This window comes from Ranitomeya variabilis, chromosome 6 (assembly GCF_051348905.1).
Source record: "Ranitomeya variabilis isolate aRanVar5 chromosome 6, aRanVar5.hap1, whole genome shotgun sequence".
Classification (NCBI taxonomy): Eukaryota; Metazoa; Chordata; class Amphibia; order Anura; family Dendrobatidae; genus Ranitomeya; species Ranitomeya variabilis.
The window spans coordinates 76,622,754-76,635,733 of record NC_135237.1 but is presented as its reverse complement, the minus strand read 5'-3'; the positions used below and the strand labels follow the sequence as shown (position 1 = coordinate 76,635,733).

The 12,980-nt window shown below is 40.5% G+C and overlaps 1 protein-coding gene across 1 annotated transcript in view; it reads left to right on the top strand.

Annotated features, from left to right (window-relative positions):
• LOC143781813 (sodium channel protein type 5 subunit alpha-like) overlaps nucleotides 1-12,980 on the top strand; it is a 514,560-nt gene that overhangs the window by 335,209 nt on the left and 166,371 nt on the right. The window contains exons 15-16 of the mRNA XM_077268674.1: nucleotides 7,229-7,411; nucleotides 7,505-7,861. Coding sequence (XP_077124789.1) covers nucleotides 7,229-7,411; nucleotides 7,505-7,861 — 540 coding nt within the window. The remainder of the gene's footprint in view (nucleotides 1-7,228; nucleotides 7,412-7,504; nucleotides 7,862-12,980) is intronic.

Here is a 12,980-nt window from a genome sequence, read left to right as displayed (position 1 = left end):
CCCATAGACCTCAATTGTAAACAGCCCCAATCCTCCAAATATAGAAAAAAAAGTGACAGCAGGACTCCAATGAAATTAAGTGAAAAAGATGGAATTTATTCACCTAGACACATGCAATGTTACAGCTTTTAATTTGAAGCCTTTTTTTTTTCAAGCATTTTGCTCAAGCTCTCAGGCATCTTTCTCAAGTTGCTTGAGAAAGTCTTCAAATAATAAGATGAATCATTGGATGTATCTGGGTGAATAAAGTCCACCCTTTTCTATATATGGTATATATATATACTGCATAAGTGTGTGTATATATATACAGCTCTGGCAAAAATTAAGAGACCACCACATCAAAATCCTGTCATGGGCAGCCCAATCTCCAGACCCGAACCCCATTGAAAACCTCTGGAATGTAATCAAGAGGATGATGGATAGTCACAATATGATGTATAAAGTACCTGGATGTAAAAGTTTATTTGTGATACTGACTACCGTATATACTCGAGTATAAGCCGACCCCCCATATTTTGCCACAAAAAACTGGGAAAACTTAATGACTCGAGTATTAGCCTAGGGTGGAAAATGCAGCAGCTACAAGTAAATGTCAAAAATAAAAATAGATACCAATAGAATTAAAATTAATTGAGACATCAGTAGGTTAAGTGTTTTTGAATATCCATATTGAATCAGGAGCCCCATATAATGCTCCATACAGTTCATGATGGGCCCCATAAGATGCTCCATACAAAATACGCCCCATATAATGCTCCATAAAGTTTATGAAGGGGCCCCATAATATGCTCCATATTAAAATATGCCCCATATAATGCTGCACAAATGCTGATTATGGCCCCATAAGATGCTCAATACAGACATTTGCCCCATATAATGCTGCACAAATGCTGATTATGGCCTCATAAGATGCTCCATACAGACATTTGCCCCATATAATGCTGCACAAATGCTGATTATGGCCCCATAGGATGCTCCATAGACACATTTGCCCCGTATAATGCTGCACAAATGCTGATTATGGCCCCATAAGATGCTCCATAGAGATATTTGCCCAATATAACGCTGCACATGGCCCCATAAGATGCTCCATAGAGATATTTGCCCCCATATAATGCTGCACATGGCCCCATAAGATACTCCATAGAGATGTTTGCCCCCATATAATGCTGCACATGGCCCCATAAGATGCTCCATAGAAATATATGCCCCATATAATGCTGCACATGGCCCCATAAGATGCTCCATAGAGATATTTGCCCCATATGCTGTTGCTGCGATTTAAAAAAAAATCACATACTCACCTCTCGTTGCTCAGGCCCCCGGCACTTGCTATATTCACCTGTCCCACGTTCCACCGCCGCTGTGTCTTCCGCGTCCTCCGCACTGACACTCAGGCAGAGGACGGCGCGCACACTAATTGCGTCATCGCGCCCTCTGATCTGAGCGTCGCTGCAGAGGACACAGAAGGCACAGCGGTGCTGACGGTGAAACGAGGAACAGGTGAATATAGCGCACTGCCCCTGCCATATTCACCTGCTCCCGGCGAGGTCCCTGGACGTCCCTGGTTCTCCGGGCGCCAGCAGCTTCTTCCTGTATTGAGCGGTCACATGGTACCACTCATTACAGTAGTGAATATGCGGCTCCACCCCTATGGGAGTGGAGTCGGGTCCATATTCATTACTGTAATGACTGGGAATGACTCGAGTATAAGCCGAAACGGGCAATTTCAGCCTAAAAAAAATGCGCTGAAATTCTCGGCTTATACTCGAGTGTATACGGTAATTCTCATCAGTAATGTGGTTCATGTATGGTCCGTATCATCAGTCTGATGACTCCTAGTATCTCCTTACCATTGTTAATAACATACTGGAAGCTAGAGATTTATGCGATACAAATATACAGCTCTGGCAAAAATTAAGAGACCACCACATCAAATCCCTGTCACGGGCAGCCCAATCTCCAGACCTGAACCCCATTGAAAACCTCTGGAATGTAATCAAGAGGATGATAGATAGTCACAAGCCATCAAACAAAGAACTGCTTAAATCTTTGCGCCAGGAGCAGTGTGAAAGACTGGTGGAAAGCATGCCAAGACGCATGAAAGCTGTGAATAAAAATCATGGTTATTCCACAAAATATTGATTTCTGAACTCTTCCTGAGTTAAAACATTAGTATTGTTGTTTCTGAATGATTATGAACTTGTTTTCATTGCGTTATTTGAGGTCTGAAAGCACTGTTTTTTTAATTTTGACCATTTCTCCTTTTCAGAAAAAAAATAAAAAAATTATTGCTTGGAAATTCGGAAACATGTTGTCAGAAGTTTATAGAATAAAAGAACAATTTACATTTTACTCAAAAAATATACCTATAAAGAGAAATATCAGACAAACTGAACATTTGGCAGTGGTCTGTAAATTTTTGCCAGAGCTGTATATACAGTATATATGATTGTGTTTATAAACAGACCTCTAGTTTAGAACATTAGACCTTATTCAAACATCCATGAGTCACATATGTTTTCTATCCGTGTTTTCCACGGATTGAACGCATTCTCAGTATAATCTATGGAGTTGTTCACATGTCATTGTTGTTGTCTGCAAAAAATCACAGGGGGAAGGCCACTTTTGATCCAAATCTTGGATGAAAATAATCGATACAAGTCTATAGGTCCTTGAAAATTACTGACAGCACATAGATGCCATAAGATGCAGTCTGTGAATAAAATTGTAATGTGTAGGAGAAGCTTTACAGGTTTTTTTTTACCAAACACAGATGAAACTTGGATCCAAAACACTGATGAACAATTGCCCAAGTTCTTGCGTATGAGAACGAGGCCTAATAGACATATGAACGAGGCCTAATACACGCGTGTGAAGAATCCAATAGGAGTGAACCTAATCATTGATATGAATTGAAAGGGATTCTCTTTCTCGCAGAACAGATATAAACCTCAGATATCTGGATGTTAAGCGATCTCCTCTGGGGCAACATAATAGAATATATAAAGAAATAATCAGACTATTGCCTGAATCAGATTTGTGTCTGAGCTAAGTGATTTTCACTTATATGAAGGTTACTATGATAAAAGAACCTGAAATGACTAAGTACAGTATGGCACTTTGGTTGTGTACACTGCAATCGCGGTGCCACGAAAGTTAGGATACGCGCACCCTAGAGTCAATGTTCCCAAAGGCTCTTGCTTGTTACAGTAATTGTAAACTGCATTTTAAAACATGGGCGATCGAAAGGCAGACTTGTTATTGACAGTGCATTATCCAGATGAAGGAGAATAAAAAGCATAAAAGAACACGCCACTTAACTTGTTCCAGGCAACATTTCAAAAGTTCATATAGTAAGTAGCTTCTCTCAGGCAAGAAAAAGGCTCGTACGGCTTTATTTAGACCTTGGAAGCTTCACCGCAGTTCCTCTGGGAGCTGCCATATCTGTGATGTTGCCTGGAATTACATCATATCCATTCCTGGCATAAAAACAGCTAGGCCAATACATATAAGAGAGGGAAACCAATAGGTGAACTCATTTGTGCCCCTGTTTTAATCAATAAATACTATATTAATTTAGGCATCAATGCAATCTTTGTTCGTGTCATCCCAAAAGTTAAATAGTAATATCTTGTGCAAACTAAATAGGCAAAGCAGAAAATTAAGATTGACAGATTGGGATTCTGTTTGATTGACCACTACAAACGTATTATTGTTCCTGTAAATTATGAATATATTCAAAACCTTGACATGTTGCTGCTGTTCATTTTGATGAATCAGAAATGTAAAAATGTATAATTTATGTGCATATGGTATACTTTAGACGCCGATGCACCCTACGAGTTTTCCCAGGCACAGACGCTTCAGAAAAAGTACACCTGTCATTCTCCTGAAGCAGCTTTGCCAGTGGTTTTGCTGTCCTTGATAGAGATGAGCAAATATTTCAATGTTCACTTCAGCTCAGGATTGCCGAATTTGCAATATTTGCTGATTTAATCATTGATTAAATTGTCGAATATAGCCGAACATACACAGCACAAAAGCCGGTGTTTCCCACACTGTGTGACAGCGTGGGAAACACAAGCATAGCGCTTCTGATCTGCGGTGAAATCATCCCCGCCGGTCAGAGAGCCACTGTTCCCACGCTGTCAGAAGACAGTGTGAGCATACAGCTGTGATCGAAGGTAAAAATTTACCTCCGGTCAATGGTGCAGCTGATGGGACTACAATTCCCGTCAGCTGTCATTTGCTGCTGCTAATAACAGTGAGAGCAGGAGCGGCGGATGGGAGTATTCATCAGTCGCTCCTGCGCTGTAAATAAATAATTTTAAAAAAACCTTCCCCTGTATTTTTGATAACCAGTCAGGCAAAACTGACAGCTGGGGGCTGCAACCCTCAGCTGTCAGCTTCAGCAAGGCTGGTTATCAAGAATAGAGGGGTGCTCAAGCCATATTTTTGATTATTTAAATAAATAATTTAAAAAACCAGTGTGAGGTCGCTCCATTTTTCACAACAAGCCTTGCTAAAGCAGACAGCTGGGGGCTGGTATTCTTAGGCTGGTAAGAGGCCATGGATATTGGCACCCCCAGCCTAAAAATAACAGTCCGGAACTGCCCAGAAAAGGCACATCTATTAAATGCGCCAATTCTGGCGCTTTGCCTGGCTCTACCCACTTGCCCTGTAGCGGTGGCAAGTAGCGTTCATATTTGTTGGTTTGATATCACCTTTGCATTGTCAGGTGACATCAAGCCCAGGGATTAGTAATGGAGAGGCGTCTATGAGACACTTATCCATTGCTAATCCTATAGTTGTATGGTAAATAAAGACACAATAAAGACACAGCACAGCCTCGGTTACTAGCGGTGATGTCACTGAGGCTGTGTTCCCAGCCAGGCTGAACTGCGGTGACCTTGGTGAGATCCCCGCTAGCACCGTGAGAAAGTCACACAGTGCAAAGGCGAGTTCACCGCAGTTGAAATTCACCGCAATAAAAATTTCCCGGTGAACTCGCCTCTGCACCATGCGACTTTCTCATGGTGCTAGTGGGGATCTCACTGATGTCACCACAGTTCAGCCTGGCTGGGAACGGAGCCTCAGTGACCAGAGGTAACCTCAATGACGTCACTGCTAGTCACTGAGGCTGCACTCGTAGCAGTTCAGTCACCAGTGGTTCTCAGCCTGTACGGTCGCATCTTGGCACCGTTCAGGTTGAAAACTATTTCTCCCCCAGACATGGATTACGGCGTGGAACAGAATGACAGACAGGTATGGTATATTGTTGTTTTTTTATTTTAGTTTTATTACAGGATAAAGAGGGTTTTGGTGGAATTAGGCGAGGTTGTAATTATGGTTTAATTAAGTTTATTAAAGGACTCTGTAATTTTTTCAATTAAAGGACTTCATTCTTGTTGTGTGTGTTTTTATACAATGTGACTATGGGGTTAGTAATGGGGGCATCTTATTGACGCCTCTCCATTACTAACCTCTGGGCTTGATGTCACCTGACAATACAAAGGTGACATCAACCCCCCAACTATCACCCCAATTGCCACCGCTACAAGGCAAGTGGGAAGAGCCAGGTTAAGTGTCTGAATTGGCGCTTCTTAGAGATGCACTTTTTCTGGGGTGGCTGAGAGCTGATATTTTTAGCCTTCTTTGGCTATTAATATCATCCCGCTGCTGTCTGCATAGCTTTTGCTGGTTATTAATTATAGGGGGACCCTACGTCATTTTTTTAAGGGTCCCCCATTTTAATAGCCAGTAAAGGCTAAGTATACAGCTGTGAGCTGATATTAATAGCCTAGGAAGCTCCTTGGGTATTACCCCTTTCCTAAGCTAAAAACATCAGCCCTCAGCCGTCAGCTTTCCCTCTGCTGGTTAGGAAAATTAAGCGATTTTACTGAACACGGCACATGAATTACTGGCTTTTATTCTATCTTTTACCAAATGTTAGCGACTTTTTCCGATTTAAAGAAAAATGCTCGTGTTACCGACCATGAATCTGAATGTACCATATTCGTGCTGAATTTCTGAACATATTCGCTCATCTCTAGTCCTTGATCCAGATCCAAGTGGAAGCAACCCGAATAATGAGCAGTTTACTTCTTTTAACCTTAAAAGACGTGACAAAAGAAAGAATATTTAACTTTATTTTATGAGGAGCTTTTTCAGGCTGATTCCGGGTGTAACCTGCCTGAAAAAGACGCCGATACACATTTCTTTATGAGAAAAACCTTGAACACTATTTTTTCCCAATCTACGTAAATTAAAAATGATGTGCAACATAATTTTAGGATATATTTGTATAAAGATTGGCGAGATAAATTGGTAATAAAGGGCAGCAAAGCACGTGTGTAGATATAGAGTTAAAGGGCTGTACAATTTAATAAAAAATGTTTGGGCAAAAGTAGAGAAAGTTTTTAGAAAATAAATTAATTTATACTCAGCAGTTTAGTCCCCTAAAATTATGCGATTTTACTGAACGCGGCACATGAATTACTGGCTTTTATTCTATCTTTTACCAAATGTTAGCGACTTTTTCCGATTTAAAGAAAAATGCTCGTGTTACCGACCATGAATCTGAATGTACCATATTCGTGCTAAATTTCTGAACATATTCGCTCATCTCTAGTCCTTGATCCAGATCCAAGTGGAAGCAACCCGAATAATGAGCAGTTTACTTTTTTTAACCTTAAAAGATGTGACAAAAGAAAGAATATTTAACTTTATTTTATGAGGAGCTTTTTCAGGCTGATTCCGGGTGTAACCTGCCTGAAAAACACGCCGATACACATTTCTTTATGTGAAAAACCTTGAACACTATTTTTTCCCAATCTACGTAAATTAAAAATGATGTGCAACATAATTTTAGGATATATTTGTATAAAGATTGGCGAGATAAATTGGTAATAAAGGGCAGCAAAGCACGTGTGTAGATATAGAGTTAAAGGGCTGTACAATTTAATAAAAAATGTTTGGGCAAAGGTAGAGAATGTTTTTAGAAAATAAATTAATTTATACTCAGCAGTTTAGTCCCCTATTAATCCAGTGGTGAGAACTGATGATGTGAAATAATAAATAAATGAAAAGTAGATATACAAATGGTAAGGAAAAGTGCAAAAAGGTTAAAAATTGATGTAGCAATATGCAAGACCACAGGTATGAGACTAGAAATGCTAGAAGTCACTTTCCTGACTTCTGAGTTTTTGCACTTTTGTTTTCACAGGTTTTTACTGGTATTTTTACAGCTGAAATGGTCTTCAAAATTATTGCCTTAGATCCTTACTACTATTTCCAGCAGGGATGGAATATTTTTGATAGCATTATTGTAACTCTGAGTTTAATGGAATTCTGTTTGTCCAGTCTCTCCAGTATGGGAAATCTGTCAGTTCTACGTTCTTTCCGACTGGTAAGTAGTATACTGGTTCTCGTATAACGAGATTTTCCCTTACTTACATTGCCTATAGTACTGTAAAATTAAAACTTGTTTTATTTGTTTCAGCTTCGGGTTTTCAAATTGGCAAAGTCTTGGCCGACGTTGAACACTCTCATCAAAATCATTGGCAATTCAGTTGGGGCTCTTGGGAACCTAACCCTTGTTTTGGCTATCATCGTCTTTATTTTTGCTGTTGTTGGAGTCCAGTTGTTTGGACGGAACTATATGGATTGTGTCTGTAAGATCAGCGATGATTGCGTGTTACCACGCTGGCACATGAATGACTTTTTTCATTCGTTCCTCATTGTATTTCGGGTTTTGTGTGGAGAATGGATTGAGACCATGTGGGACTGCATGGAAGTTAGTGGCCAACCTTTGTGCCTCCTTGTCTTCTTGCTTGTAATGGTTATAGGAAACTTAGTGGTAAGTAACAGTATTTTTTTTTTATAAAATCTTCAATTGACTCTCAGTGGATGATTGTAATGTTCTGTTCATTCATTTAATCATCCATGAAAAACACTGATGATAACAATGGGCACATGGACCATAAACTGATGACACACTGATCAAAAATACTAATGACACTGGTACCATTTTTTCACGTACATGTTTAAACACGAATGTGTGAATGAGGCCTAATATATCTTATCAGAGCATTTGCTTCTTTCTCCTCCTGGATTGGTAATTCACTTTCAATTAACCCCTTCATGACTGGAGGTATTCTCGGTTTTGCGTTTTTGTTTTTTGCTCTCCTCCCCAGAGCCATAACTTTTTTATTTTTCCATCAATATGGCCATGTGAGGGCTTGTTTTTTTGCAGGACAAGTTGTACCTTTGACCGACACCATTGGTTTTAACATATCATGTACTGGAAAATGGGAAAAAATTCAGAGTGCGATGAAATTGCAAAAAAAAGTGCAATCCCACAATTGTTTTTCGTTTTGCTTTTTTACTAGGCTCACTTAATGCAAAAACTGACCTGCTATTATGATTATCCAGGTCATTATGAGTTCATAGACACTGAACATGTCTAGGTTCTTTTTTATGTAAGTGGTGAAATAAATTTCCAAACTTTGTAAAAAAAAAAAAAGGCACTATTTTCCGATACCCGTAGCGTCTCCATTTTTTGTGATCTCGGGTTGGGTGAGGGCTTATTGTTTGCACGCCAATCTGACATTTTTAATGATACCATTTTGGTGCAGATATGATCTTTTGATCACCCGTTATTGCATTTTATTGCAATGTCACAGCTACCAAAAAAACGTAATTCTGGCGTTTTGACTTTTTTCTTGCTACGCCATTTAGCGATCAGGTTAATCCTTTTCTTTATTAATAGATCGGTTGATTCTGAAGACGGCGATACCAAATATATGCAGTTTTGATTTTTTTATTGTTTTATTTTGGGGTGAAAGAGGGGTGATTTGAACTTTTATATTTTTTTTATATTTTTAAAAACATTTTTTTTTTACTTTTTGCATGCTTCAATAGAGTCTCACTGAGGCTGCGTTCCCAGCTGAACTGCTGTGACCTCGGTGAGATTCCCGCTAGCACCGTGAGAAAAACTTTCACAGTGCAAATGGGGATCTCACCGAGGTTACCGCAGTTCAGCCCAGCTGGGAACGCAGCCTCGGTGACCAGACATAACCTCGAAGATGTCACCATCAGTCACTGAGTCTGCACTGCAGCAACTCATTCACCAGTGGTTCTCAGCCTAGACGGTCGCATCTTGGCATTTAGGTTGAAAACTGTTTTTCCCCCAGACATGGATTACGGTGTGGGACAGAATGATGGATAGGTGAGGGATATTATTGTTTTTTATGTTTGATTTATTACAGGAGAACGAGCGCTTCGGTGGAATAGGCGATTGGTGAATATAACTGTGTTTGTTATTTTTAAATAAAAAAGTAAAAGTGTGTTTTGTTTTATTTCTAATAAAATACTTTATTCTGGCTGTTTCTTTATTTACAATACAACTATAGGATTGACAATGGATAGGTGTCTTATAGACTCTTCTCCATTACTAAGCCGTGGGCTTGATATCACCTGACAATACATAGATGACATCAACCTCCCAAATATGAACCCCACTTGCCACCACTGCAGGGCAAGTGGGAAGAACCTGGCAAAATGCCAGAATTGGCGCATCTAATAGATGTGCCTTTTCTGGTCAGCTGTGGGCTGCTATTTTTAAGCTGGGGGGGCCAATATCCATGGCCCCTTACCAGCCAGAGAATACCAGCCCCCAGCTGTCTGCTTTAGCAAGGCTGGTTGTCAAAAATGGGGGGACCCCATGCTGTTTTTTTAAATTATTTATTTAAATAATTAAAAAATACGGCATGGGGACCCCTCTATTCTTGAAAACCAGCCTTGTTGAAGCTGACAGCTGAGGGTTGCAGCCCCCAGCTGTGAGTTTTGCCTGTGTGGTTATCAAAAATACAGGAGAACCCACACCGTTTTTTTTTTTAAATTATTTACAGCGCAGGAGCAGCTAATGAATACACCCATCGGCCGCTCCTGCTCTCACTGTTATTAGCGGCAGCAGGTGTTGGATGATGGGAGCAGTAGTCCCATCAGCTGACACCAGTGACCGGAGGTAAACTTTATACCTCTGATCACAGCTGAGCGCTCCCACTGCCTTTTGACAGCATTGGAACTGCGGCTCTCTGCACGATGGGGATGATTTCACCACCGATCAGAAGCGGTGTGTGCCGTGCTGTCCTGCACATGATAGCATGGCAAACACTGGATGTTCAGGCCCCCCATTCAAGTGAATGGGTCCGGATTCAGGTTCGGGTCCAGGTACTGTTCTGGTACCCAAACCAGAACTTTTTGTAACTATTTGGCCACACCCGAACATCCAGGTGTCTGCCCATCTCTAAAAATGAGTTTTAGGGTAGATGCAGACGTAGACTCTCTCATGCGATAGAATTGGGACAATTATGCAAATGACTGACAGAGTACAATCTGATATTTGCCACGGAGTCATTGACTTGAATGGCCAAGTGCGATCTGAATATTGGGTCAAACTTGGACATGCAGTAATTTTTTCCTTGGGCAAATTCTGTCTGAGGAAAAAATCTGACACGTGCACGGCCCCCAAAGAATAACATTAGTCCGAGTGTGATCCAATGTATTGTCGGGTGGCAGTGGGAGTTTTTGAGCCTCCTCAATTGCAGATGCTTCGTTGTGACTGCTTCCCAAGTACCCTCTCTAGCTATATCAAAGCTTATGGGAATATGAACAAACTGTAGTAATACATAAATATAAGAATCTAATCTACCATTGAATACTCTGCACAGCCCAAAACATGCAAAAGGCAAGGTTCTTGCTTATATTTTCTACACCTCACTGGAAATGGCAGTTGCTACAGCAACGCGGCTGAACTTGTTTGCTGTATTTTTATACATGGTCTGCAGGGTATGGTATCTAAATTCAGAATTTCCACCTGTAGATATATAACAGTAGAATAAGTTAATGATTTTCTGCATTGGCCTGAATCTAGCCAGGATAATTAGAAAGCGACAGTGATGTCACCTGCTAATTATCCCAGGAACATATCTAACCAAGTGGAAGATAGAGGTAAAGCTATATTCACAATAGCTTTTTGACTTTTTTTTATAACTGAGACATGGCTATTGTCACAGATCAATTTTAGGATGTATCTATATCAATCCCGATGAACTGTATTTGACTTTAGGTGTTCTGATATTTTTGGCAGCAAGAATATAGTTGCAGATTCAGTTCCTACTACGATTCAGAAGCCCCAAACACTTATGTGAACATAGTTAATCTCTTAAAGTAGTATCCCTGTAAAAAGATGTTGTCATCGATAGTTGATAACTTTCAGGTCAAACCCACAGAGTGCAAAACCAGAACTTTTGCCTTCAGATTCAAGGCACAGTGTCACCCCTGTTATTCTCGATGGGACTACGGAAATATTCTTGCTAATTTATCACAGAGGTTCATGCTGTGGTGCATCTTTTAAGGGAACCTGTCACCTCAAGAATGATTATTTACCTGTAGATATAACATCAATTTTCAGGTACTTAGCATTCAATCTCTATGTTGCCTACCTACTAGAATCATGGCTGCAGTGAGAAAATAAAGTTTTATTCACCTTATAGCTGGTTGCTTCCAGTCATTGGGGCAGGGCACGGTTACAGTCATCACTCAATACACAGTGAAAAATATCCCATGATTCTCTCCTTTAGTCAACTGACCACTACAGCCATTCACAGGCTGCAACAACCCTTTGATGTTCAAATGGAGCAGAAATCGCTTCTGGAAAGGACACAATCCTCCAAGGCAGCTTGCGAGTATGACACTGTTTTTATTTTAATCACATCCATGCCTGATTTTTTTTCTATATCAGATAAACCCTTTAAGGGCTGCTCATAATCAGAAAATCATGGTTACCACACTTGTACACGTGTTGTGCCTGTTTGGGTTTGGCACCCCGAACACCGGGTGTTTCTTGCGCTGTCATGTGCATGACAGAGCAGCAAACACTGCCTCTGAGAACCACAGTCCTATGCTGTCTAATGACAGCGTGAGCCCGTAGCTGTGATAGAAGGTAAAAAAATTTACCTCCGGTTACTGACATTGGCTGATGGGTCTACTACTCCCATCAGCCTATGCCTGCTGTCGCTAATAACAGCGATAGCAGGTACGGCTGATGGGAGTATTCCTCAGCTGGTGCCAGCACTTTAAACATAGAAGTTTTTTTTAAAAAAACAGCTTGGGTTCATCTGTATTTTTAATAACCAGCCAGGCAAAACTGACAGCTGCAGGAGGCAACCTTCAGCTGTCAGTGTTAGCAAGGTTGGTTATCAACAATAGAGGGGTCCACAGGCCATTTTTTAAATTATTTGCATAAATTATTTTAAAAAACGGTGTGCATCACCTACATTTTTGACAACCAGTCAAGCTAAAGCAGACAGCTGGGGATGGTATTCTCAAGTTGGTAAGGGGCAGACGGGTAAATAGCAGTCCGCAGCTGACCATAAAAGGCGCATCTATTAGATGCGCCAACTGGCGCTTTGCACAGCTTTTCCTACTTGCCCTGTGGCAGTGGCAAGTGGGGTTCATATTTGTGGGATTGAGGTTACCTTTGAATTATCTGGTGACATCAAGCCCACTGCTTAGTAATGGAGAGGCGTCTAGAAGACACCTATTCATTACTAATCCTATAGTTAAATTGTAGGTAAACACACAGCCAGAATAAAGTCCTTTATTTGAAAATAAAAAAACACACTTTTACTTTTAAAAAAAATAACAAACACAGTTATACTCACCTAACACTCAATTCCACTGAAGCCAACGTCTCCTGTAAAAAAATAATAAAAACAATCATATCCCTCAACTGTCTCTCGTTCTGTCAAATGCCATAATCCATGTATGGGAATAAACAGTTTTCAACCTGTATGTTGCCAAGATGCGACCGTCCAGGCTGAGAACCACTGATGAATGAGCTGCTGTGAACTCAGCCTCAGTGACTAGCAGTGACATCATCAAGGTTACCTCCGGTCACTGAGGCTGCATTC